The sequence below is a fragment of the Coccomyxa subellipsoidea genome (genome assembly GCF_000258705.1).
Source record: "Coccomyxa subellipsoidea C-169, whole genome shotgun sequence".
Lineage (NCBI taxonomy): Eukaryota > Viridiplantae > Chlorophyta > Trebouxiophyceae > Coccomyxaceae > Coccomyxa > Coccomyxa subellipsoidea.
Window position 1 is genome coordinate 724,200 of NW_005178038.1, and position 26,649 is coordinate 750,848.

The 26,649-nt window shown below is 53.8% G+C and overlaps 5 protein-coding genes across 5 annotated transcripts; 4 read left to right on the top strand and 1 right to left on the bottom strand.

The window, feature by feature from the left end:
- Positions 1–575: 575 nt before the first annotated feature.
- On the top strand, positions 576–4,453 carry COCSUDRAFT_61944 (Tim44-domain-containing protein; the record flags this gene model as incomplete). Its single annotated transcript, XM_005649001.1, has 11 exons — positions 576–605; positions 686–783; positions 896–958; positions 1,102–1,177; positions 1,511–1,822; positions 2,147–2,305; positions 2,653–2,787; positions 3,211–3,342; positions 3,572–3,670; positions 3,856–3,947; positions 4,273–4,453. The coding sequence occupies 11 exons, from the start codon at positions 576–578 to the stop codon at positions 4,451–4,453; spliced, it is 1,377 nt and encodes a 458-aa protein (XP_005649058.1).
- Positions 4,454–6,499: 2,046 nt separating this feature from the next.
- COCSUDRAFT_14487 (hypothetical protein) lies at positions 6,500–11,393 on the top strand (the record flags this gene model as incomplete). Its single annotated transcript, XM_005649002.1, has 8 exons — positions 6,500–6,548; positions 7,111–7,262; positions 7,655–7,903; positions 8,231–8,454; positions 9,249–9,462; positions 9,898–10,067; positions 10,566–10,740; positions 11,166–11,393. 8 exons carry the CDS (start codon positions 6,500–6,502, stop codon positions 11,391–11,393), a joined length of 1,461 nt encoding a protein of 486 aa, XP_005649059.1.
- Positions 11,394–12,898: 1,505 nt separating this feature from the next.
- On the bottom strand, positions 12,899–15,075 carry COCSUDRAFT_40894 (hypothetical protein; the record flags this gene model as incomplete). Its single annotated transcript, XM_005649003.1, has 6 exons — positions 12,899–13,071; positions 13,280–13,469; positions 13,789–13,945; positions 14,105–14,385; positions 14,552–14,815; positions 15,040–15,075. 6 exons carry the CDS (start codon positions 15,073–15,075, stop codon positions 12,899–12,901), a joined length of 1,101 nt encoding a protein of 366 aa, XP_005649060.1.
- A 1,604-nt stretch (positions 15,076–16,679) lies between these two features.
- On the top strand, positions 16,680–19,402 carry COCSUDRAFT_61947 (hypothetical protein; the record flags this gene model as incomplete). Its single annotated transcript, XM_005649004.1, has 6 exons — positions 16,680–16,866; positions 17,073–17,329; positions 17,654–17,875; positions 18,284–18,481; positions 18,917–19,060; positions 19,289–19,402. 6 exons carry the CDS (start codon positions 16,680–16,682, stop codon positions 19,400–19,402), a joined length of 1,122 nt encoding a protein of 373 aa, XP_005649061.1.
- A 982-nt stretch (positions 19,403–20,384) lies between these two features.
- Positions 20,385–26,429, top strand: COCSUDRAFT_14172 (DEAD-domain-containing protein; the record flags this gene model as incomplete). The annotated part of the gene is made up of 14 exons (XM_005649005.1): positions 20,385–20,452; positions 20,609–20,779; positions 21,057–21,130; positions 21,306–21,544; positions 21,787–22,038; positions 22,333–22,543; positions 22,862–23,025; positions 23,293–23,370; positions 23,748–23,983; positions 24,338–24,527; positions 24,908–25,049; positions 25,432–25,607; positions 25,911–26,057; positions 26,322–26,429. 14 exons carry the CDS (start codon positions 20,385–20,387, stop codon positions 26,427–26,429), a joined length of 2,256 nt encoding a protein of 751 aa, XP_005649062.1.
- Between the last annotated feature and the right edge of the window lie 220 nt (positions 26,430–26,649).

The window sequence follows — 26,649 nt, forward strand, 5'->3', positions numbered from 1 at the left end:
GCCTAGGAAAGCGATTTCCACCTCTGGCATCTGAGTGGGGTGCACATCAAACCCGTGCGCGTCCCCGCGTTGCAACACGTGCGGGTGATTTTCTGGTACACAAACTCTAATCTGCCGTTCCTTTGAAGAGATTTATTGCAAGGATCGCCTCAATCCCAAGTCAGACTTTGATCCGACCCGAACGAAACTTCTCCGAGACCGTTTGACGGCGTGCCATGTCATTCAAGGAGGCAGCAGTCAAACATTCAGAGGCCACGATCATCAGAAGGGCAGGTTGCTCTGATTGCTAGTCTGGATATTTGTAAGACCCCTCCTAGCTATTTTGTTGTGACACAAGCCATTGGGCTCTGTTGACGCGATGCTAGAAACGCTTTCCTGATGTACTAAAATTGCCTGGTGTTGTTGTGTGTCGCGATTGCCCCTTTGACAAAGGCATTTCTTGTTCATTCGTTCATTGTTCAAGACTTTGATATGCAAAACTTATTTGGGACTTGATTTTTCGGAAGCACAGTCGATCACCTGTACTAGGGCTGCCACCACCTTCTACCTCCTGAACTGTATCGCATCAAAAGGCCATGGCGTTCCGGTTACAGGCGTTTGGCAGGGTGAGCATCGCACATGTTCTCATGCCTGAGTATTGAGCAATTCCGGTGTTGTCCACTTACACATGTGTGGCTCTTGACAGGCCCTGCGCACAGCTCTGGCAGAGCAGCACCAGGGCCAGATCAGACGCCATAGCGTCTTCAGTGAATTCAAGAAGAAGGTCCAGGAGGAGGTAGAGAGGTGCGTGCCACTACAGAGGGTGCCTGACCTCCTGTGCTGCACACTGCTGCTGGTCAGCAGTCAAATGCTGTGAGGATCCCCTGAATAAGGCGGCTTGTTGTCTGTCCTGCAGTAACCCTTCGGTGAAGAAGTCAATGGACGAGCTGAAGCAGACAGCTGACAGCCTGCGAGAGAGGTGGGTGCTTTTGTATCTCTCGAAGTCCTCAACGGCATGCTGGGACATCGTTCACTAATTTGCCAAGCAGACAAAATATTTCCTCTCTTCATGGGCCTTCAGATATCAGCAATCCACCCTATGGATGTCTCTGATGCATGCAGGACGAAGAGTGCTACTGAGGGCCTCCAGAAAGCCGCCAGCGCATCAGCTCAGGCCACCAGGGCAGCTTCGCAGCAGGTGTGTGCTATTTCGGCTGTACCAGTCTTTGTAAGTGCTTCAAACATTTCTCCATCCCCTCAGGGTCAGTCTATGAGGATATGCAGCCCCAAGCACCTGGTGGCTGTGGATAATATTTAGACATTTGCGATTGTTCCTTTCTGGTCCTGCAGGTGTCATCTGTGGTTCAGGAGAGCTTTTCTCAGGTGTCACAGGGGGTGCGCTCTCCTATCTCTCCATGCATACTCTTCTAAGTGATAATCATGTTGCTATGTAGGTGTGCAGGAAGATTTTCGATGGACACTCGCACTCGACATATGAGCCTATGTATTGCTGAGATGTTGAATGTTGCAGGTAAAGGGCACCGTGGAGGATCTGACAAACTCTGCACAGAAGGAAGAGGGCACCACATCGCCATCTGGCGCTGGCACAAATGCTGACACAGCCGCCGGGGAGACCTCAGGAAAGGAGCAAGCCCAAGGAACGCCCACTGAAGACCGGCAGAAGTCCGAGTCAGCCATCCCTGGCACAGATGAGGGACCCTCAGGGGCGCAGGGGCAGGAACACAGTGGTGGGGCTGCGGGGAGCCAGACAGCAGGGGCTGCTGGCAGCACAGGTAGCCTTATGAGCCGCCTCAGAAGCGCAGCGGAGGTGGTCAGGAGAGAGGTGCGCGCCCATCTGCCCGACTTATAACCAGGTGCATTTGCTGCAGTGCTGAAGGGAGTACCCAGCTGTGCCTCAGGAGACGTGCCTATGTGCACGAAGGGCCGCATTGGGTTGGCATGTAATAATGGCACTTGAGACGCCTTGCCGCCTGGAAATCCCACAAGTCAACAGCAGCACTTGTTATAGCCGAGCATGCCATTAAAATCCTTCAATTCAGGCTGCCATCTGCGCCGCATGGCCAACATCTGTCGAGCCCACTCACGCGGTGGAACTATGCCACAACTGAAAAAAATATGAATAACTTTTTGAAATATACATGGGCAGGTGGCGGCGGCCATTCTGCCGGAGGCGCCGGTGTCGTCGGCGACGCGCGCGTACTCGGAGGAGCTGCGCGGCCGAGCGCCGCCGCCGACTTCCGAGAGCGCGGTCGCTGTGGTGCCCCCCACGCGGTGGCAGCGCCAGTGGGACGAGTGGCAGAACAAGGTGCCTACTCGCACTCAAGTCATCAGTGCTGCACGACACAATCACACAAGCACACCAAGTCCCCTACTTTCTCCCTATCCTGCGTTGTTCCTCTATTTAAGGTGGATTCTGTACAGCTTGTCCTGCGGGTGGGTCACCTCGGAATGGAAGCGTTGCCGGCATGAAAGTGTTGCAAATCTTGAAGCTCACATATCTGGATCGTTACATGGACCTGGAATGGCTGCGCATGCACCTTGCATTGTATCTCATAAAGTGCAGCAGGACACGCCCGTGCGCTGAAATTGGCGTGTGGGTGCGTGAGGTGATTTTGGGCACGTGTGACTGATGTTGTTCTTGCATGTGTGTAGCTGGGCGGCCACCCACTATTCAAGCGGGTGGCGTCGCTGCGGGAGCACAAAGTGTTCTCCAAGGGGAAGGAGGTGGCCGATGACCTGCGCGAGCGCTGGGAGACCTCCGATTCCCCCCTGGTCCACCGCATCCAGGTGGGGGCCCCCCGCTCTCCTTAAAATTTGGCCAGTACTGAACGCTCTTTATTGTTCATCTGCGCCCTCATGCAATGCCGTCTGACATGCATGCTATGGCAGTAGTGCTTGAGGATGCCATAGGATAAGGAGGATTAGGTACTGGTGCTGCCGCCACAAAGCAAAAAATGTGGCAGTCAATCGCAGTCCTTGCCCTTGCCCCTCTGTGCCGAGCACCATCAGATGTCAGCAGTGCCAGCAGACCTGCATTGGATAGCATCTGTCCTCCAGCTTACCGGTGCTTTCGAGCTAAAGATACTGCTGAAAAAAGCTGAGACACTGTCAGCTGGGAGTGTCTCCATGACAATAAGGTGGAGCCATGTCCTTGAGGACAGGAGAGACTTGTCACATTGTGCTGAACTGTGGGATTGCGTGGCTGGGCAGGACATGACGGAGACGGTGTTTGAGGAGACGGAGGTGGCCAAGACGGTGCGCGAGATCCGCGCGCGCGACCCCAACTTCGACATGGTCCGCTTCCTGCGCAACCTCAAGCAGGACATCCAGCCTGTCATCCAGGTCAGCACTCTCCATCATGCACAGACTCCATCCATTCATTACTAATCCCACCATAGACAAGTTCAGAGCTGGTAGATGGGAGAGCAGGGAAGCATTTGAAGCCTGACTGCAAGCACACATCCATGATCATATGATGTCTGCTCTGTTGCCAACACGATTTTGTGCCCAAGAATTTTGTTTGGGCGGGTATTATGGGAGCTGAGATGAGTGTGTGGTGTGCTGTGGGCAGGCGTACCTGAAGGCTGACGAGGTAGTGCTGAGTCAGCACTGCACCCCGGGCTGCGTGCAGCGCCTTTCCGGCATAATCAAGGCGGAGGTTATTGACGAGGTGGGGTTGATAATAGTAACACTCATCCTTGAGAATGAAAAAATTGCTGCTCTATACCATGTCCACATGACGATGTTCATCCCTGTGTGCTTGTTGAATGATGCCGTCACTCATGCAGTGGCATGGCATGGCTAAGAAGAGGAAAGCCCATAAGCTCAGGGTCGTTTGGTGTCTTGTAATGGCAGGACAAGTACCCGGACACCAATCTGCTGGACATCTCAGACGTGGAGCTGCATGACCTCCAGATGTTTGAGGACAACCCTGTGGTGGTCGTCAAGTTCTCCTGCCAGCAGATCAGGCATGCATCTTGTCTCCTCTCCTCTCGCCTTGGCTATCCAATCATTTACGTGTTGTGTGTTGTGTGTTGCGTGCTGCATGTTTTGCAGCTGCTCTGTCTGTTACAGGACTGCTCAAGTATGATCCCTGTTGGCAGTCCCCATGATTGATCACAGCATGCATGCAATGTGGCTCTTAGAGGCAAATTATTTAAAGGGTGTAAGGTTTTTCGTGGCTGCTGGCGTAGTGCAACAGTCGGTTTGATCATACTGTAAGCGCTGCTATTCACGCAGAGACACCGAGGCCTATTGCTGATGCGCGCGCAGGTGCTTCCGGGACAAGTTTGACAACGTGGTTGAGGGGTCACCGGACGATGTGCACCGTGTGCTGTATGTGTGGGCGCTGCAGCAGGGCACTGCCGGCTTTGTGGGCGCCGATGGCCGCCTGCACCCGCCGCAGTGGCAGATCGGGGAGATGGCCGTCGGCGTTGCTCAGAAGCTGCTGTGAGACCAGTCAAGCTCCAATAGCATCGTCAGATCTTGTTGTATGGTTGTGACTTGGCTAGTGAGCTTGGCGCAAAGCTGAGCCGGACTTGTGTGCCTGTAGTCCAGCACAGGATTTTGACAGTATCTTAGCAGTTCTGTAGTTCAACTTGAACTGCAGGTTTGAAATCCTGGATTGCAAATTGACTCAACAGCCCTGCTCACCTCAGGCTGTCATGCGGCGCAATCGATAATCTCGTTATTCTGTATGTCAGTTTAAGAGAATTTTGTGCATGTGATCTGAGTTCGGGCGTCACAACCGGCATTCAATGAAAGTTCCCGGTGTGAGTCCCTGGCTACCGCTAATGCGCTCTCAGCCTATGGGTGCGCAACAGGAAGACAGTCAGTATGATAAGAAACAGTGGAGTGAAGGGACAGCGTCAAGGAGCTCGGATCGATTCAATATCCGAGATCTCTGGAGTCTCCACGTGTGCACATTCATATTGTGCAATTAATGCATGCAGGGTTCTTTTCAATACTTCTGATCGGTGGCCCTGAGAGTCCTCGTGAAAGCCTCCGTATCAATACAATTTGACATGCACCTCCTTTTTCATGATAATAATAATGCACCTCCTTCGTGCTCTTGGCCATTTTTGTGGGGCCAAAGCGTCTTGCCATGTAGGGCAGCCCGCAAATTCTCCGTGCACGCCACGTGGCTGCCCGCCTGGGCCGCGAATGAGCCCTCCTCATATCTTTCATTCTAATGCTTCAACATCACCAAATAACGCCAGAGAATAAGATGTCATTGCGGTGTGATGTAGATGCGTGAGAGGCTGAATTGCCAGCTCACCTTCTCTGGCTGCTGAATTTGCGCAGCTTCTTCTACTAGAAATGAGTGTTGGGGCTTACCTTTGAATCCACGAATAGGGCTATGAGGTTAAATCTGCACTTTGGCAGTACTGCCACGATGAAAGGGGCAGGCACAACACCAGATCCCCTTCTAGCGACTTCAGGACTGCGGGCCTTCGAGTGTGGTGGGTTGCTGATTGGCGATGGTGTCGCTCTGTGCACCGCCCTTTGAACGACATTTGATTGTTCTCAGTACACAGGTTCTTGATTGTCAGTATCAGTCTTTGCTAGTCAGGCATCGCATATGTTCATTTTCATTTCGACTACCTTCCAAGAAAATATCAAAGGGGATGCCTTTCTGACAGGTTCATGGAGGAGGCATGTATTCCGGGAAAAGCCAGCCAGGGGCCTCTTGCATATCAGAGCAGCAGCACAGGGCTCAAGAGAGGAGCTGCTGAAGCAGGTGAGACCTGGGGTCTAGCTGTCAGCCCTTTGGCTCAAACCTGAGGATTCCCCTTCAACAGGGAGGACCTAAGATTGAATTGCTGGCATTGCACAGATCGAGGAGCGGAAGCGTTTGCATGCAAAGCTGATGGAGAAAGTGAGGGAAAAGGGCCTCCGGCCAACAGGAACACAGGTGTGCAGCTGTCCCAATCAGCACTGCATGATGCAATTACTGTGATCACAATCTTGCATGCAGCTGCTTTGCAAACTGTGAGCATCCCCTTGCCATGGCGAGGGCCAGTGCCTGGGTGATGGATCGAATGTCATCTGATATGTTTCCTTGGATGCAGCCGAAGCAGCGGCAGAGTCCTCCAGTGGAGGTCCCGGTCACACCTGCTACAACACCAGAGCCTGTGTCTGAACCAGAGCCGGTTGCTGTGGCAGAGCCTCCTCCAGTGCAGCGTGCCTACGAGCCTGAATTGCATGAACAGGTGCAGCACACCCACCAATGATGCATTAAGCTGCAAACACCAAACAGGTCTTGTTCCAATGCTTGCAATGCTAGACGCCAAATAACATTTTGGCCCCGAGCTTTCCCTCTTTCTCTTGTTTTTCAAAGTTTGTTCTCGTCCTTGCTCCCCTGTATGTCCTTTAGTTTGCCGGGTGTTACATGTGATCTATCCTGCTCATGCATGTTCAGGCGCCGCAGACATACTGGGCAGAGGAGCCCTCGTACCAGGAGCCTGAGCCGTCAGGGCCTCTGGCTGGGCCCAATGTCATGAACGTTGTCTTGGTCGGAGCGGAGTGTGCACCCTGGTCCAAAACAGGTCCGTGGGCGTTCCTCTGCTCAAATGCGTTGGCCTGCCAGTCGCCAGGGAAAACTGCCGAGTTGTCATCTGTTGTGCTTGTCCTTGCCCGCACATTCATGGCAAAATGTGCCCCACTGCCCACTGCCCAAGGAGCCAATTTGCACAATCCTTTGTCATATGCTGATCACTGCAAGGCAACCAAGCAATGACCATAAATTGGCCTCCTGACCGCATTTTCCAGATCGACTCAAGGCTTCTATACGAGGGGTTAAGGTGGATTTGGGAATCGACTCTCGGCGCATGTCAGCCTGGGACCTGACACGCCTGACCCATGCTGTATCACCAAAGAGCACCAAAAGAAGAGTCCAACAATGACAGTCCTCTATTAATTACCCATATAATCATCACTTGAGCTTGTGCCCATGGTTGATTGGGTCTTGCTTGGATCTTGCGAGTCCAAGGAGAGGTAGGATTGTGGCAGCCTTTGACTGCAGCTTGTCTGCAGGACATACTTTGCGTCTTGGCAGGAAAAGCTTGCAGTAAAATAGTTACTTCTTATCATCACGCGTGTCACGTGCAGGCGGGTTGGGTGACGTGATGGGGGCGCTCCCGAAGGCGCTGGCGCGGAGGGGCCACCGAACGATGGCGGTGGTGCCGCGATACAGCAACTATGAGGAGGGGTGGGAGACTGGCGTGCGCGTGCGCATGCGCGTCATGGGCTCCGACACCGAGGTGCACCTGCCTTCCAGCTGACTCTTCCTCTTCCCCGCTGTTGCACTGCCAAGAACTGCTGTGACTCTGTGGAAGCAAGGCCATGTATGATGCAGGCGGTACAGGGTTGTCATCCCAGGATAGTCATGCACCTGAAGTTGATCCAGTGGCTTGTTTGCTTGGCATTCCCCCCCATCTGGGCGTCGAAGCAAGGCCCCAGGCTCATCAGACACCCGGAATTGTTCACGCTGTGGCATTCAATGATGCTCCCACACTTATTGATGGCCATGCAAGGGCGGCTGTGTGTGCTATGCCGTAAACGACGAGTATGTGCAGGTGGGATACTGCAATCTATATGGCCATGCCAGGCTCATGTGTATGCAGCGCAGTAAATAAAGCGTGTGCTTGCGCAGGTGGGGTATTTCCACGGGTACATTGATGGGGTGGACTATGTCTTTGTGGACCACGCCTGCTTCCAGGGGCGCCAGGGGGACATCTACGGGGGGGACCGGCAGAGCATCCTGTTCCGCTGCGCGCTGCTGTGCAAGGCCGCGCTAGAGGCTCCCTGGCACGTGCCCTGCGGTGGCGCCCCCTATGGCGATGAGAACCTGGTGTTCATCGCCAATGACTGGCACACCGCGCTGCTGCCCGTCTACCTGCAGGTGCTGCCTTGGCCTCCCTTGCAAGCTCTATTTTGTGCACCTGCACTTTCTGGATCTGCAGCCTGCCACTGCAGCTATGCAGGTTGTCTGGCTCGGTTGGCTGCTCTTGCCAGCCACATCATCCTGCTCGTCATGCCCGGCACTTTTGGTGAAGCGTACATCACTCGCAGTACATGAGGACTTGTCAAAAAGGATGGAATCGATGGGCCCAAGACCCAGAGCCTCCCACATTCTGTGCAGACACCACCCTAAAGCGATGCCCAGTACAAGTAATGCTCCCGATTTATAGTAATTAGGTCCTGACTCCCTTTCACACGCTCCGTGCAGGCACACTACCGGGACTACAACAAGATGACGTTCGCGCGGAGCGTGTTGGTGATACACAACATGGCGCACCAGGGGCGGGGCCCTCTGGCGGAGGTGGCGGGGCTGGAGATCCCGGAGCACTACACACACCTGTTCCAGCTGTACGACCCCATCGGCGGCGAGCACATGAATATCTTCAAGGCCGGCCTCATCGCCGCACACCGCCTCGTAGCCGTCTCCCACGGGTGCGCTGCTCTTTGTTTGTGTTTTAGAGTTAGAGGATTGCAGAAAGCAAAGCAGTCGAGTGCCAGGGAGGAAGGAGGAAGGGCTGCCTTGCAAGTGCACATCATGCAGCAACACTGATCCCCCGGCCCTGGAGCACTAAATGATCTCGTAGCAGTATGTATGCAACTGTGGCTAGGTGAGAATCATGGCACACCTACAGACAGGCAGGAGGTGTTTTGCAATTGACGGGAATGGTTCATGCATCCTTTCCGACTGGGGTCCCTCTGATTGGGGCCTTGCTGCGCTGCACCCTTCCCACTGATCGTCCAAGTGCTGTTTGTGGGTGGTACTTGTTGTGTTTTCGCAGCACTGCTGAGCATCCCCTTGCAGGCCCATCCCTGACATTTCACAGGCCCATGGGCCAACTGTGCGCAATGCAGAAACAAGCTTGCAAGCCACTTCTAGGAAGCTGCTTCATCTTGTTCTCCAGGACACCATCACCAGCTTTCCTTGCCAGCATAGCCAATCCGCTAGTTGTGTTAAGAACTTCAAAAGGGAACGATTCACACATCACTCAAAAGTATTTCACAGCACACAAAGATCACCCCTGATGTTATGCCATGCGCAACCTGGCCACATGTACGCATGGGAGTGCCAGACTTGTTCTCACACAGGAGCACTCTCCTTAGTGTGAGACAATCGTTCTATATTGAGTGATCCAGAGTGTGCCAGGGGTATGTCCAAAGGACAATGCACATAATCCTTACATACTCTCGCCTTGAGTGAAAGTCCCTGAGGCGCACTGTGTCTGCAGGTACGCATGGGAGTGCCAGACGGCGGAGGGCGGCTGGGGCCTGGATGGCGTGCTGAGAGAGCACGCCTGGAAGCTGCGAGGCATCGTCAACGGCATGGACTACGCCGAGTGGAGCCCTCAGTCCGACCCGCACCTGCGCTCTGACGGCTACTCCAACTACGGCCCCGACGACATCGCCGCGGGCAAAGCGCGCTGCAAGGCGGCTCTGCAACGGGTGCGCGCCCTTTTGATAGTTGTTTGCAGGTTGGTTCAGAGCCCGCTGTTGCAGGATGGACAATTTGATAAAGAATCCCCTGGTGTTTGTCTCCCTCTCCTTGCTCTGTTCCAAGACGCTCTTCAGAGGCATAGGGGAATTGCATAAATTTGCTGTTGGCTGTGTTGTGAGAGGTGGTTTTAATTGCACGAGGAGAAATCCTTTGAAAAGGCGCGAGTCAGTGCCGGCAAAGTCGGTGCCGCACCATGTTCAAGCAACAATCCCACAATCTTCCTGATCACCTTCCGATCTATGGGAAGATCCAGCGCTCCCTCTCACATGAGAGCCCTCCACGTGCCACCCTGCACCGAGTGCCTGGCAGCAGTGCAGATACAGCAGAGCACCTTTGTGCAGGAACCCTTCGGTATTTGAAATCATGCATGCATGCATGCGCAGGAGCTGGGCCTGCCGGAGGACCCAAATGTACCGCTGCTGGGGTTCATAGGGCGGCTGGACTACCAGAAGGGGGTGGACCTCATCCGCGACAACTTCGACTGGCTCATGCACGAGGGCGCGCAGCTCGTCCTGCTCGGCTCCGGCCGGGACGACCTCGAAAATTCCCTCAGGTGCGACCCCTGACTCAGACTCTGAACACTCTGATCCATTTTTTCTCCTCTGTGTTGATTATCCTGGTACGGTGCCTGGAGTGGGGTCAGGCCCCAGAGTCACCCCTTGGGCACATCTCTTACATCTTTATTGCCAGCTTTGCCAAAGCATGCAGTGTTGGCCAAGGCTGGCGGTGGTTGCAGTGCATGTGTTTGAGCGCGCATGTGCCACCAGCCAGCCGCCCTGTTTTGTGCAAAAGGGAGAGCACTTGCCACATGGCGTGGAACCTCTGCTACCCCGCAAGCATGTGCCGGAAGACTGCTGTGCAGAGCTGCCCACATCCCATCAGCAATGGTGTCATGCCATCAGAAGCACGCATTCCATGTCAGAAACCAGCCTCAAAGCAACATTTCTTGACACCTCTCGCTCACTGCGGTACAAAGAAGTGCATGCAAATGTAAGTGCTGCTGCACTTGTATGGGTGCAGAGTGGCTGAACATGGGGTGATGTGCGCGCAGGGAGATGGAGGCGAGCCGGCACCAGCAGTGCCGCGGGTGGGTGGGGTTCAACGTTCGCCTGGCGCACCGCATCACGGCCGGCTGTGACATGCTGCTCATGCCCTCGCGCTTCGAGCCCTGCGGCCTCAACCAGCTCTACGCCATGGCCTACGGCACCGTGCCCATCGTCCACGCCGTGAGCTTCACCTCCTCCTCGTACACAACATGCCCTGCTGCAAAACTATGGAAAACCAGAAAACGCTGACGCTACCAAGTATATATTCATTTTGAGAAGCACCTCTTGGAGGCGTCTGGCTCAAAACGTCCAAGTTATGGCGAGCATGCTGGAGGTTGCGTTGGAGGGTTTCTGGTCATGATCTTACTATGTGCGCGGAGGTCATCAGAGACAGGCCTTGACGTCTTTCTCTGTCAATTTTCTGCTTTCGTTGAAAACTGTATGCATCCCATACACAGAACAGTGCAGAGGAGGCAGGCAAGGGGGCCCACCCATCACGTTCAGGATGCACTGCCGCACTCAAACTACCACTGTGATAGTTCTGCAGTATCGGAATTCCTGCAAATGTAGAGCTAAAAAATGACGTGGCATGCATGCGCGCGCAGGTGGGCGGGCTACGGGACACGGTGCATCCGTACAACCCGTACGAGAATACGGGCACGGGGTGGACCTTTGACTGGGCGGACGCGGGCTCGTTCCGGGACGCGATGGGCAACGCAATTTACACATACCGCGAGTTCCGGGACAGCTTCCGCGCCGTGCAGCTGCGCGGCATGCGCCAGGACCTCTCCTGGGACCACGCTGCCGAGCTCTACGAGCAGGTGAGGCTTTAACATATCTTGTCACATGTTTAGCAGCTCAGGTTGGCAGCTTGGCGGCGAGTAAAGTACTGTGGGCACATCAGCCTTTCTCCACCTGAATGCTTGATTAATTTTTGCGCTCAGGCAGAAAGGTACAACAAGGAGGACCCCTTTGTGACTCCTAAGTCTTGAACTGAGAGTTGTGTGATATTGGTTAACAGGTGCTCATAGACGCCAAGTACCAGTGGTGAGCTGTAGGCAGCAGTGGAGGCGGGTGCATGCACCGGCCGTCTGCGGCAATGGCACCTTCAGGCATGCGAGATGCCAGTGAGGCATATACCGGTAATTGGGAGGGCAAACGAGGCCAGCCTCTTTCTGTGCTACCAATCTTGGTATTACTTGTGGTGCAGCCCCACATCATGCCTTGAAGGCCTTGTGGAGCTTGAGATGGGGCTTCTACTTTCCATTGTTTCCTGCTGCGCTGTCGCAAGTTTTGCTTTCGCATTGAGGGCCACAGTTCAGACTTAGCAGGCTGGGAATACCTGCCCGGTGATGGCTTGGTTCTGAGAGCTTTCCCAACTATAAGTGTGATAGCGCCCCTAGAAGAACCCCTGACAGCAAATGCAGTCTCATCCGGCATGCTCAGAAGTGGCATGCAGACAGTTTTGGCATTGTTGTGCTGGAGCAGCAAGGCAGGCTCAAGCCACCAATTTTGGCAGGTTCCAGCAGTAGCGATTCTTGAGGGGAACATGTCTCATGTTTGATGTCTGTTTGGCCTTGCATCCGTCGGATGGAGGCTGCTTCCAATGGCAGTGCTTGTGTTTTCTGTTAGCTTGACGTTTGAGAGAGGCTGAGACGATTCATTCAAGTGGTAGGACCTGGTCTTTGCATGCTGGCACGACTCATACTTTTGCTTTTAGCACTTATTGCAGGAGGGTTGCATGCGCACGGATGCCCCAACCTTTGCATGTGCCTTTGGCATGCATTTCCAAGACCTGCATGTAATGGTCCTTAGACCGAGACACTTGTTTTGCGCGATAGACCAGCGTAGAGTTCATGCATGATCCGTTCCCGTAAGCTTCATATTGCCAGCTCGCTCCCTTGGCCAATTTCTCAAGTTTTTGAAGCTTTGATTGTCGTATAGATTGAGAGCATGCAAGCACGTGCACATTAGCATTTATTTGTGCATAAGGCCTGCCCCAAACACTCCCCGGCGGGACATGACTGCAAGCATGCAGGCACCGGTGGAAATGGTACACTTCACAGGGCACCCTGTGCTTCTACCATGACAGATTGGGCAGTTTGCCATACATTGGGTTCCTTCCCTGGTCTGCTATGACGTCAACCACCGTTCAAATATCTCAGCACCTGGCGAGGGGCCATGACACACATGGCTCTTCACATGACTCTTATGGAGCCCAATGCTTCATCTCATGCAAGGAGAGGTTGGTTTCCCTCTCAAAAGAATGTCAGTTCTGTCCATCACCCCCCAGAAGGAGCAATGCTATTGCCCATTTAGGAGTCGAAAACATGTGTTCTCACGTCTGCAGTGCAAACAGTGCTGCCCTTATGTACTCCAGAGCCTGGGCGGCAGGGGAAGGGGTGATGACTTTGGAGAAAGTCTGAATTTCGTCCATCTGATGGTCCGACGTGCCCTCGATGGGAACAAGCAGGCTCATGATGTTGCTGGGCAACACAGGCAGTGTCCGACCTGCACACATTACCAACCATCAGCCAATTATTAGTCATCCGTTCACCAACCTAGATGCCACCGCTCTAGAGAGCTCTTCTGCTGCATGACAAGCTGCACCGCCGATCAAATCAAGCTCAGAATGCTGGCCCAAGCATGTAAGATGCCTTTTGGAGATCCCAGGATGTCAAATAGAAAAGCAACAGCTAGTTTTTGGTGAAGAGCAGACCTGAGGTGTAGTTGACATCTGGACCCCGCAGGGTACCGTTGTCATTATCCATGGGGTAGTTGTAGAGCAGGCCAGGCTCAAAGTAGAGGCTGCATGTGCCCACGCTCTGAACTTCCTTAGTGCTATTCCCATCTCTGCACCCAGTGCGGCTGCTGCAGAAAGTCCATGCATTGCATGAGGGGTCCAGATCCTGACCAGCACAAGCTTTCAGCCTAGCAAATAGAGCTCAAGTGAGTGACACAAGCATGTAGACAAGTATATATCATTCAAAACATAGGCGGAAGAGATGGCATGGCTAAGGTCAGCATTACCTGGCCCACTAGCTTTCTACAGGAATGGCAGCACTCCGCAGTGCTGGATGCATTGAGTCTATCCAGCAGAATCATGCTGTTACCCTGCACCAAAGGAGAGGACTCAGGCATGTTATAACATGCCTACAACACATGCAGCGGTGATATAGGAATAATCTGCAGGACTTTGGCTTGAAGCATGCTATGCAAAAGAATTACCTGGTACAAGGTGTTGGCCTCCTGTATGCAGAGGCTGCCATTCTTGTCTGAGAGCAGGGTCTCAGTTAGGGGCATTCCATGGTAGCTGCTGTTCCCAGGCATCAATCTTCTGAGCCGAGTCTGCATCAGCTTTGCTGCTGGGGCCAGCTCAGGATACCTGCACAGGGCAGAAGATTCCCTCTGCTTCACAAATTCTGAGCCTTCAAGTGCAGCAGAGCACACTGTTGGCAGAGCCCGATGGCTGCCCGACAGCAATAGGAATGTCAAATGGCAGCTGTAAGCGAGGAAGGAAACAAAGGAGGAAGCAAAGCCGCACCCAGGGTCGCAATCACTGCCCAGAGCCGCAGTCAGGACGTTGAAATACAGCCGCGCAACTAGCTCTGTGAAGGCCTCAGTGGCGCGGTCATAGACTCCGTCGTCCCCCAACTGGCCTCCAGTGATGCGAGTGACGCCCTCTGTGGGCTTGAGGGGCGCCTGCTTGGCCAGAGGAGTGGCCAAGAAAGTGAACTTGATGTTGTACACATCGCTGTCCTCCTCACTGCTGCCTGGCCCGGCTGTGACAGTGGTGTTTGGACCCACGGATGACACTCCTGAGACCTGCACCATCCATCAAAGCAGCACTATCCACCTTGATTTTCCCCCTTCGAGACCACCAAGTTGTTGGAGATTTATCTATTGCACAGAGTCTCATGTTGTCAGGACAACAGCAGTGTCACAAAAGGAGATTTGTGTTGCAGGAGTTTTATGATGAAGAGATATGTACCTGTTGTCTTCCGCCCTTCACATCAAAGGGTGCTGCCACTGCAAAGGTGTCATTGTTGATGTCATATATGAGGTCCTCTGCAATCCTAAAAGTGTACTTGGGATTGGTTGGATCTTGGTACGCAATTTCTGCCCATGTATTGATGGCAAAGGCTCTTGTGGACAGATTCAACCGCGTGGCTGGATCTACGATGGGAACTTGCTGCTCCTTCACTGTCACTATCAGGTAAGGATTGCTGGTGCCGCAGGTGTAATACGTGAAGACCTTGTCAGGATACGCAGGAATGGGATGTTTGAGCTGTGCTGTCGTTGCAACATGCTGATACTGCTCTGCAATGAATTGCTGTGCTTTGACCAAGCCTGCCAGAGGGTTGAAATGCAGCACGTCAATCAACGAAGCCCCTGCAAGTACATGGCGCCATTAGTGGTCACTACTGAGACCTTACGCAATCAATATCCAGTTTATGGACCAGTGTGTTCCACTCTCACTGAGGCAGTGAACCTGGGGCCCTGGATTCTGATCATGCTTACGCATTACAAGTTTTCGACTTCCTCAGCTAAAAGGAATTTTTACCTGGTGATGGGAGATTTAAGAGGCGAGGTAGCTGAGTGACTGCACAGGTGGGCTGAAGAAGCAGCACCACAAGGGCTTGACCAACGATGCAGCACCACACTCTATATGATAGTTTGCCAAGAAACATCATTCAAAAGCAGTACTCCAGAGGCCAGGAGGCGCATTGATTGCGCGACCTGGTTCTATGTGGGCTTTGCCATTGGCTGCACAGGGGTCTGGGCAACACTTTAGCTCTGAGGTGTGCAATTACTGCATGCGTGTGCGACACTACCTACCACCAAATGTATTCTATGTGTCAAGCACTGCACCGTCTGTAAATTTGTAATTCATGCTTTCAAAGCTCTCCAATTTATCGATACCCCCTGAACGAAAAAGTCTGACCATCTTTTATGCATTTGCCACAATTCGACGTGCTTCTTACTTATATGCATTGTGCAATTCTTGCAGAGATATAGCTTTGAAGGGAATGATTCGTACTTTCTGACGAAGTGCCGGTCCAAGGCAAGGAGTGAGCTTTGACATGAAAAGGCAACCTGTTGCCAGCTGCTCGTACAGAGACACTGCACAGCTACCTGAGACTTTCCCCATTGTCAAATCCGGTGGTAAATTGTCGCCGACAGTAGGAAAACGAAAAGAAAGGACAGCTAATGTGGAGCTGCGGGTATGACTTGCTACAAGTGACTGTTGATGAAAATCCCAGGAATAGGTGGGTTCATTGTACAGCATGCACTCTTAATAATTTGGCTGCAATTCTCAAGAAGCAATGTTTCGGGGACAGGTGCAAGTCTTGCAGGAGCAAGCAAAGCGGCCACATTTGTTGAGGCCTTCACATGGCTATGGTCCCAAAACCGCAGGAGAAGAAGCAGCGCAAGAATCATGGCGCTCACCCTTTCAACAGATCGAGAATAGCAGGTCAGGCACGTTGTCAAGTCTTTAACCAGCGAATTGCTTTTCATGCAAGCTTACATTGCACACTGGTGATGCAGACCCACTGACTTCACCTGCTTACGGGACTTCATGGGCGGGGATGCATCAACATCCACAGTTGTGCATCCTCCCAGCAGCTTTGCAAGGTGAGAGCATTTTTGATCTTGCTGCTATTCCATGCTGCATGCTTTCATTTTGTTCGCTATGGTTACAACATCTGTGGATACTCTTGGGAAGTCAAGCCCTCTTTGAGCAGCACGTTTGCGTGCAGAAGGCCTGCTCCACCAGCCACAAACAATCGAAGCAATGTGGTCACATTTGATGACATCGCTACCAGGCGGACTGAAGCGCCCACAGACAAAAGCAGATACCATTCCACGGTGATAATGATCCCCCTTTGAACTACTCAAGCCGTTTACAAGGAATTTGCATGCCTCTCATCATTGTCAGTAGCTCTTCAACAATTGAGAGTGCAAGGAATAAGAGTTCTCCAAGGGTGGTGCCGGACGAAATGTCAAGGAATTACCAATTAAAATTGGTAAGGTCAGGTAAACTCAGTCACTGGCATGACAATGAACCATCAGCTACTGTGCATCTGCAGATTCATGAGATTATCCAGACGAAGAGCATGCTGCCGCCAGACGACAGCAAGAGCAATCATGCCTCCCTGCGGCAATCAGCGCAGCGGGCTCCCCCTGACTTCTCAGATCTTGCCAGCCCCCCCATAGACTGGAGCCTGAAATCGCGAGCCCTGTTTCTGTCAGTCCAGCCCTTCTCAATCTGCCAAGAAGCCCTCATGGCTCCTTCCTCAGTAGGTAGGCATTCCCAGCCGCCAGCACACCACCTTGTGCATCCCATGCATGCATGCCATCCTCATGCAGCTTGCTACCTGCATGGTGGCTTGTACGGATGCTGCATGCCATGACATGGGTAAGAACAGATCATGCAGCAAATTCAAGCACCAATCCTGAGGGAGAGAGGTTTTACTCTCTGAGCATATCAAATTGTGTTTGCCGCGCAGCATTCGACACGCTGTCATCCTTTGCGCGAGGATCCCAGCCGGGGCCCAGCTGTCAGGAGCAATTCCAGCACGCTCTGATGACGTGGCAGCATCCGGAGAGCTCCCTGCCGGGGGCGGCGGTGTCAGCGCTGGCCGGCTCCAAGGCCGGTCAGGCCATGCTGGACGCGCGAAAGGCTGCGTGGCAGGAGGCCTTCCGGAGCCTCTTCATGGCCCTGCGCTCCGGCGCATGCAGCGCCTTCTACTTGGTCACAGCACAGGTGGGCTTCCCAGAGCTTCAGCAAACGCAGGGCTGACTCAGTGGCTTCTGGCAGAGGCCTTGCTAGCAGCTGCATGTCTGACTCCAGAGCAATCAGACAAATGCACATTCTGGAGACTGAAAGTGTCAACATTTCTATTCTTGTCCCAAGGCATGCTTGCCGCACTAGGCGTTTGTCCCAGGTCCTGTCCTGCATGGGTGACTTTTTAATTTCAAGCTAAGTGGTCTGTGATTGTTTCCACGGTGCCTTAGTATGCCACTTTTCCCTGTGAAAAATCATGGGTGTTTCTCATTCAGCGCATCCTCAGCGGTGCTCGGCTCGCAGGGCACGAAGCGGCCGTTCGTGGCGTTTTTCGGTGGAGCGGGGACGGGTGGCCGGCCGCACATGCATGCGTGGCTGAGCCGCTCGACGCACGGAGCGCGCGAGCGCATGCGGGCGGCCCCCTGCGGCCTCGACTTCTCCACCCCGCTCGCACCCCGCGCGCAGGCGGAGGCGGCTGCAGCCAAAGACGAGCGCATCCAGGCAGAGCTGCTGGAGATCGGGCAGGTGCGCTCTGTGGTGGCCCCATATGCTGGGGGAGATCGGCCAGTCCGCTCAAACACTCTGCCTGTATGCTGACAATATATTTACAGGGAAATCTGAGCTGCTGGAGATGGCCAGGTCTGCTCACAGCTGCTGCTCTCCCTAGGAGGTGCTAAGAAAATCATCTCTTAATATCTGTCCCAAGTGTTCTCCCTGTCAAGAGGATGTGGCAGGACAGCCATCGCTGTCATCTGCAGCAAGTCCATGACACCATTGGTGGCACCAGTCTGAGCCACTTTTCCTGCCAATCCTTTTGAAAGAGTTGAGAGTGGGCCGTCCCAGCTGCACATAATCAGCCTATGCAGATACGAAATGCATGCAAGCAAGATGTGCACCGATTGGCTTAGGAAATCCTTTGGTGTGTCGCTGCAGAAAAAGGCGCCGCAGTCGGCAGCGGGCGTTGATGGGAAGCCGGCCTCGCTGGTGTTCTTTGAGGGCGCTAGCCGCGTGCACGGCCTCTTTGAGCACCTGCTGTCGGAGGCCGCCACCTCAGCGGAGCATGCAGACGTTCCCCTGCTGATTTCACCCGTCCCCTTCCTGGGCGCCTCCATCCAGCAGCTGCAGCCGCAGGTGCAACCCCTCTGCTTAGATGTCAGGACAGACTCTTTTGAGCCCTCGGTGATTGCATCTGTGAAGAAAGTGCAATTGCAAGGCAGGCCTTTCTCTTGTCCCTGGCGCTCGCTCTGCCTCGATGTCTGCTTTCCATTTTCTCTAACAATAGGTCGTCTGCATGTGTGACAGTGGGATCACCCTGCATGCGGATGTTTGCAAGGAAACAGCTCTTCAGCTGCCGATCTTGGGTGTTGTGTACTCTTTCTGTTTGTCCTGAAGGGCTGCTGTTGAGCATTTGTATTAAAGATGTTAGTTTCCTGCATTAGCTCGCTCTCCCCTTATATATCCCCTTTCGTCCTGAAGGGCTGATGATGAAGTCAACAATGCGTTACAGAGACCATGGTCGTCATGAGTCAAGGAGCCTGACTTGAAACTTTCCTAATGCCTGTGCAGCTGCTGCCGTCAGTGGACACCCAGACAGCAGCAGGTGCAGCATGTCAGGGCGGCCACAGGATGGAGGTGCGGGGGCTGATGCCTCCCTGGGTGCTTGACCGCCTCTACGCTGTCCTCTGCGACTCACAAGACGGCCAATACAGGGTCCGCTTCTTCTCCTTCTTTCCCCTTGTCCTGTGGTCCTGGGCTGGTGCTTTGGAAGTGGCTTTCCGTTGAGGGGTCTGAGTGTTCTGTGAATGCAATAACGAACCACTGACGCCCTCGCTGCCTGGAGCAGCCAGCATTACTTGCAGAGGCTCCATGCATGTCATGCTATTTTTCAGGGGTTCAATGTACTCTATAGTGGCGGCTGACAGCTGTTGCCATGCACAGGCGCTCCTTGACACAGACCCGCAAACCACGGCCTTCAACCTTGGTTTTGCAGCAGATGCAGCTTATGCAGACCAGCAGGGCTGCAAAGCAGATGGGTATGTCTCGCCGCTGTAGACTTCAAATAGTATCAGCTGCTTTACCTGCACAGCCTCTTCAAAGGTCCACTGCCGGTCACACAGTATGTTCAGGCTAGCTGATGCATGTGCAGGGGTACCTTGAATGACGAGGAAGCGGAGCGATGGCAAGCGCCACCAAATGATATGGCTTCTTTTGTGGTTAGGGAAATTGTGTGCAAGGCCGGTTTGTACTCGCTGCGCTTGATGGTGACTTCATCTTAGTCTAATCAAAGTGTAGGACATCTAGGAGCACCATTGTGCCTAGGTCAATGGCCTTAGTATAAAGTCTCACCGGTGAACCTTTCGCAGAAAATGCTAAGTTCGTCAGCTGAGCCAGCTGCGTCAGCTGCAGCGAAGTATCCTGCACGTAAGTGGGAGCATGCGTGAAGATCTATGTGCTGTCGCTAGTAAACATCATGAATGCATGTCTGCTGAAATTTCTTGCACGATATGACTGGCCTTCCCTTATACATGCATATTGTCAAGCCCACTACAAGGGACTTTGTCAAGAAGGCAGTGACACAAGGGGCCACCCAGATGTCCACCTGTGGGGCAAAGGGTGGATCCTGGAAGCCACCTGCAGGCACTATATAGATCTATACAAGAGGCTTGCAAGGAGGAATATCTCCTTGGTTTCTGTTCTATGGGAGGAATCGTGCTGTCGACATCTTTTCAATTAGATCAGAACTTCTTACCTGATGAAGAAGTGGTTCCCAGGCATCGTTGCCCGCTAGTCACAGCAGCTGTTGGTGCTTAAAAAATCCTTTTCTCGCAATCACAGACGCAAAAATTAACGTGGTGTTATAGTGTTGTCTGTAGACTTGCATTAGGCATCGATCGCTGGAGTCTTTGGCACCAATGGAAATCCTATTCTAGTACTCGGCCTCTGGGTGCCCCGAGCACATCAATTTCCTCTGCATTGCAGACAGCGCATATTTGGATACGACAAAAAAATTTGAGGCAGTTTCAAGGACGTCGCCATGTCTGCCTTCGAGGAGCTGGGAGTTATGCCAGAGCTTATTAAGGGCATCGAAGAGATGGAATGGCTGTAAGATCCACCGTGAAATGCCCGCCGAAATCAAGGATATACTGCCTCATAATTTCCCCGAGCTTTCCTGACGATTCTGTTGCTACTGGTTCGCACAAAGGACAGTGGACCCTGCTGCAAGAAGTATGACGGAGCATGCTACCTGCTGGATCATAGGTTGCCCACTCCTGTGCAAGCAGAGGCGGTGCCACTGATCCTGGGCGGTGGGGATGTTATGGTCGCTGCAGAGACAGGCAGTGGCAAGACTGGTGCTTTTGCAGTGCCAATCTTGCAGGTGGTGCATGAAACAGTCACAGCCAGGCAGCAGGAAGCGGGCAGTTCCAATGTGTAAGTCACGCTGCCTGCCATCTCACAATTTCCTTGCTGTGCTTTATTGCCATACATAAAGTTCGAAATTTTGCTCCATCCAGCTGGAGCATCTCCGCCTCCCAAGTGCTGGTGCTCCTGCTCCAGCTCCAGCTCCAGCTCCAGCTCCAGCTCCAGCTCCAGCTCCAGCTGCTGCTCCTGCCTCGGCAATGGCTGTGATGCAGCAGGCATACCCAGAGTGGATTTAATGTGCATGCGATCCCTGTGAACGTCTGACAAAACTGCTGCCCATGCGCAGTCCCGCTTCAGGCCCTGTGGACTGCACATTGAGCACCGAGGACAGGGATGTCGTCTTCAATGTATCCGAGAATGGTGCGCCCAGAATGATCCTCGTGGCTCTTCCTTTTCTGCAACACATTTAACAGTCTGTGTGCCTCACAATAGTACTGCTTGTGTTGCCGTCACGCATGCCAATATGCTGCGACGCTCACAAGTGTAGGTCCTTCAGCAGCTGCCCTGAAGGTTCCGTGCCATTGCATGCATGCAGGGCTGAGCTGCAGCGCGATGACCAAGGGGTGGGCAGGCGGGAGGGCAACAGTGGGCGCCACATCGGGCAGGCTGTATTTCGAGGTCACCATGCAGAACGACGGCCTTTGCAGAGTCGGGTGGGCCTCTCGCGCGGCCGCTTTTGAGATCGGTCGGGACAAGCGCAGCTTTGGCTTTGGCAGCACAGGGAAAAAGTCGCATGGCGGCACATTTACAGACTACGGGCGGGCCTTTGGCAAGGTGGGTTTGCTTCCTTCACAGCCCAAAGGCCGCTCATGTCAGTTGATTACTTTACCTGGCATCAGAATTGCAGGAGAGCCTGACTTGCGTTTGGGGTCAGGCAGAACATTCTCTGTCAGAGGCCACCCTCATCAACCCAGAAGATGCTTGGATATCATCATGGATATCATCAGGCAAGCCTCAGACAGCAGTAGGCAAGTCCTTCACTTTTTTGACCTGCTCACCCTATCTGTATCGCGCAGGGGGAGACAGTGGGGTGTCTGCTGGACATGACAACCGGCCAGATCTCCTATACAGTCAATGGGGCATCCATGGGGGTGGCTTTTGAGCTGCCGGCGCAGATGCGCGGCCAGCCGCTCTACCCAGCTGTGGCGCTGAAGGGCGCGCAGGCAAGGGCCGCTTTTGGAGGAGCCGATCTCCGTTACGGGCCGCCTGACGGCTGCGTCGGTATCGCGGACGCTCCCAGCAGCCAAATCACCAGCGGTGTGTGCCTTGTGGAAATCTCCCTGCAGCTGTGTGTTGCCGATGTGGCTCCACGTCGCTCTCTGGCGCGTGACCTCTCATTTGATCGCCTTTGTAGATGATAAAAATTCCCTTTCAAAGTGTTGTATCTACTTCGCTTTGCAATCTGTGCCTGATCTAGGGTGTAAGAATTCATTGGCCACAACGCTGCGCAAGCAACAACTTTTGATTGTACATGCAACCCTTTGTTGGCAAGCGCTGCAAAAGATGCTCAGGCAGTGAAGTTTTCACGTCTCCATGCTGTTGCAGCCGCGATAGAGGAGCAGGCATCTGCGGCCGCAGGCGTCCGGACGCCGTCAGCGATCATCTTGGAGCCGTCGCGTGACTTGGCGCAGCAGACGCACGACGCCATAACGTCGCTGAAGCGACACCTGACGTCGGCCTCGCTGCAGAGTGTGCTGCTGGTTGGTGGGACCCAGCCCAAGGAAGCTGTGCGGCAGCTGGAGCGCGGCGCTGACATCGTCACCGGCACACCAGGTTCCACCCTAACTCTCGTTGTATCTTATGAATGGCCTCCTTAGGTTGGCAGCCTAAGTTTGATTGCGATGGTTATTTCAGTCACAGTATCCACTTCCATATTCGCGCAAGATGAGGGTGTGCGTTTTGCACAAACAGCAATCTTAGTGGTATCTGCAATTTGGTGCCGAAAGTTCACATGCTAGTAATGCAATCAGGTCAAGCCACCTGCCCCCTGAGAACTCCACAGCATAGTTGGAGTATCTGTGCATCTGGGCGCATATCCAGCTCTGCATGCCCAGGTCGATGAGTAAGAGGGTGCATGCACTTTCCGCACAGGGCGCATCATGGACTTTGTGGAGAGCGGCAAGCTGGTGCTGTCCAGCGTCAAGTTCTTTGTGCTGGACGAGGCCGACCGGCTGCTGGACACGGGCAACCAGGACACCATCATGAAGCTGTTCTCCCGCTTCCCCAAGGCCGGCATGGGCGTGGCTCGCCTGCAGGTGCAGCCTCAAAATCCCCTGGCTGCTGCTCAGCCTCTTCAAAATACCACATGCATCTTGTCTCAGTCTCCAAATGCAGCTCCAAAGTGCGGGCTAATGAGAGGGCCGAATTCGAAAAAAGTGCGGCAAGGCAATCTTCTTGGCATGCATGAAGAACTCTGGATCTTCGCGCAGCACTCGCCTTACACTTAAATCAAAAAGCCAAGTACCCATCAAGCTGAACAGCACAATTTTGCATTCCTCACAATTTGGAAATGCCTGGGGCAGGTCCTGATGTTTTCAGCGACGCTGCACTCGGTCGAGGTGAAAGACATTGCCGCGCGCATCTGCCAAGGGGCTACCCTCGTGGATCTCAAGGCACGTTTCTTCCACTTTGAGTGTTCAGCCAATTCATGTTGTTCAGCAAGCATGGCAGCGGCGTTGACTCAGAATGGCTGAGGATTCTTCTGGAGGATTTGCAATGCTTAGTCCATTGCCAGCTCTCATGCGGTCTCTCCATCACCCCGAGAAGCCTGTGTGGGAGACCTATCTGCTCAATTTCCATTGCAAAAGTCTGACCGGCCGTCGGCTTGTCTACTTTGTAAACAATATCCTGCCATGCCCAGACATCTGTGTTGCTGTGTGTCGCTTCCACCCGCTGGTAAAATTGGGCCCTGGAAGGGCAACGGTAATTTCTGGGCACACTCCTTAATGCTCTCTCCTGCATGCCAGCATATTGTCAGGGGGCGCATCTGCATCTGCAGGGCCGGGAGGCAGTGCCAGACACAGTGGACCATGTGCTGGTGGCTGTGGACCCAAAGGCCGATCGCTCCTGGCTGCAGACAACCCCAGAGGTGCCCACAGACAACATCCACGCCTTTGACAGCAGCGGCCCATCCGTGGACACAGCCGATAACTGGAGCCTTGCCTTGAAGAGGCTCAAGCCGCGCGTGCTGCACCGCCTCATCGACGCCTACAAGTAAGCTGCTTTCCAAAGTGATCGGCTGCTGCGTGTCAAAATTTGTGTAGGGGGCACTCAGGACAAATCGGTGTGCTGTCCCAGTTACTTTAGGCTTGATGGCATTCATGTGTATGTCTTGACCCTCTTTGCGCCCCATGTCAATTGGGTGATGAAAGCAATTCGGGTTTTTGGCAGTCTTTTGCCTCACCAGCTGGCAACTGTCCCATGCGGTGTTTTGTTGCCCTGCTTCTGACTTCTTACCAATCACTGCCAATCTCGAGCAAAGTGTGCTTGCCATCCGTGAGGAACCCTTGCCTGCGGCAATCATATGTCCATTTGCAACAGAGTTAGATCTGTGCCTGCCCCGTGCAGGATGGAGCAATGCCTGGTCTTCTGCCGCACCAACTTTGACTGCGACAACTTGGAGAAGTTCCTCAACGGCCTCGGCGGCGGCGGCGGCGGCCGGTGGGCCGGCCGGCGCGAGAGCGGCAAGGAGAACCCGTACTCCTGCTGCGTGCTGGCAGGTGCCCGCAGCACCGACCAGCGCAGGGAGGCCCTGCAGGTGTGCTTTCCTCCGCTGCAATCTCTTCACAAAGGGTCATGAACACCATCTTGAAGGAACCTAAGTGTATGGTTGTGCTGGCTTGGCTCGCTCATTTTGGCTTGCTGAGACAGATTGGATGGCTGCAGATTTTGCTGATGCAGACTAGCTGACTGGCCCACCACGGCTGCATCTGCACGGACTGCTCATGCTCAACATGTGTGAGCCATGCAAAGCTGAAGATCCTCAAAGCCGAAAGCTCTGTATCGGGGTTGGCAATCTGCCACATGTCTAGGTTGCCAGGCTATCTTCAGGTCAGTGTGGCTCCGGACTGTCTGTTTTCTCAGATGATCCTTGCATGACAAATCCATCTTCTGGCACACATTTTGAGGGTGTTGCAGGCGTTCAAGCAGGGGGAGGTCCGTTTTTTGATCTGCACAGATGTGGCGGCGCGCGGGCTGGACATCTCTGGACTGCCCTATGTGGTCAACCTGACGCTGCCCGACCGGGCAGAGGACTACATCCACCGCGTCGGCCGCGTCGGTGAGCACCGCTAATGAAACCTTAGTAAGAAGTTCTTGCTAACAGCAGAAAGGACTGTACGTCTTGGCAGGCTGCGGAAATGAGCATGCATAGACTGATGCCGAGCCGACCTGTCCATGACGCGTCTTTTTCTGGCATGCATGCTGTTTCAGTCCTTATTTGGAAGGGATGACGGGTGGCTGAACAAGTCGCCGAGTCTGGAGCAGATCAATGTCATGCAGGATTTTAAGAAGGCTGGCATGACATTCTGGTCTCGCTGTCTGGACAAGGCTCACCCATCTGGCAGCTGTAGAAGTTCATGATTCGTGCAAGAAGCCTTATTCTGGCTTGGTGGAGAAAGCAAGAAAAAGATATTCCCTGAGCTCTGCTGTGGCGTGCTGAGCAGGGCGCGCAGAGAAGCTGGGCCTGGCGATAAGCCTGGTGTCGACGGTGAAGGAGAAGGTGTGGTACTGCTCCAAGAAGGGCTACCGGCCGTGGGAGCGGCCCAGCAAGAAGGACGTCAAGGACCAGAAAGAGGGCGGCCACACCATCTGGTACGACGAGCCGCAGCTGCTCGAGGTGCGCGCACAGATTTGAATTTGAATTTGAGTAGCGCTGCGCGTCACAAACTCTAACACCTTGGGACGATGATGCTTGCACTGCTCCCTTCATTGCGTTGCATTGCATCATAATCTTATCTATTGCATTAAATGCAGATCTAGGAGGCAGTGCATTAAATGCAGAATTCTGAATACAGCATGCCAGCATAACGGCCCTGTTTATGGTTTCTGGGCTGCCATACCATCAGAAACAATTATCTTGTAGCGGCACTAGCAGGACAGGTGAAAGGGGCTTGAGAGAGAGAGTTAAAGTGCGCCGCAGGAAGTTGAGACGCGGCTGCGGCAGAAGGTGACGGCGGTGAATCCAGACCTGAGCCTGCCGCAGGACATTGCCAAGCGCGTCTTGGCCGCTCCGGGGTCGGCAGAGGCCGCCTATGGCCAGCACAAGCAGGGGGACGTAGCCAGCAAGGTGATCATCCCACTCCCCTTTCTGCAGCTGCAGCGACAGCCAATAAAGGACATGGCAGTCCTATGAAAGTGCATCCGTGAGGTGATCTCTGCAGAAGAGGCACGCAGGTCAGTCTCGCCCGCTGTTAGCACCTGTACACGGTGAGTTGCTCTGAGTTTGCGTGGGCAGGACAGGGGTGTGGCACTGCCTTTTTTCTTTGGGGCACTTTGTGTGTGCACCAGCTTGACATGTTTCCTGTCCTTATCTCGGCAGGAGATCATGGAGCATGTGGAGGCACTGAAGCCGGCTGTGGCAGAGCTTGCGCGGCTGGAAGCTCTTGCACAGAGCTTCTACCTCCGGCGCAGCGCCAAGCGCAAGGCACTGGCTGTGTGATGGGCAAAACAAAAAATATGTGCGAGACGGGTGTGAACAGACCAAATGTATCTTGAACTCAATCGGAACTGTCGTGCCGAAAATCCCTTAGGAGCACAGCAACGCGGTGAATTTGAAAGCAACACAAATGACACAGAGGATTGACAGTGAATGTGCTGCAGCTGGCTGCATGTGCCATTGCCAGGCATGCCTGCTCTTGGATTCCCAAAGCTTGTCTTGG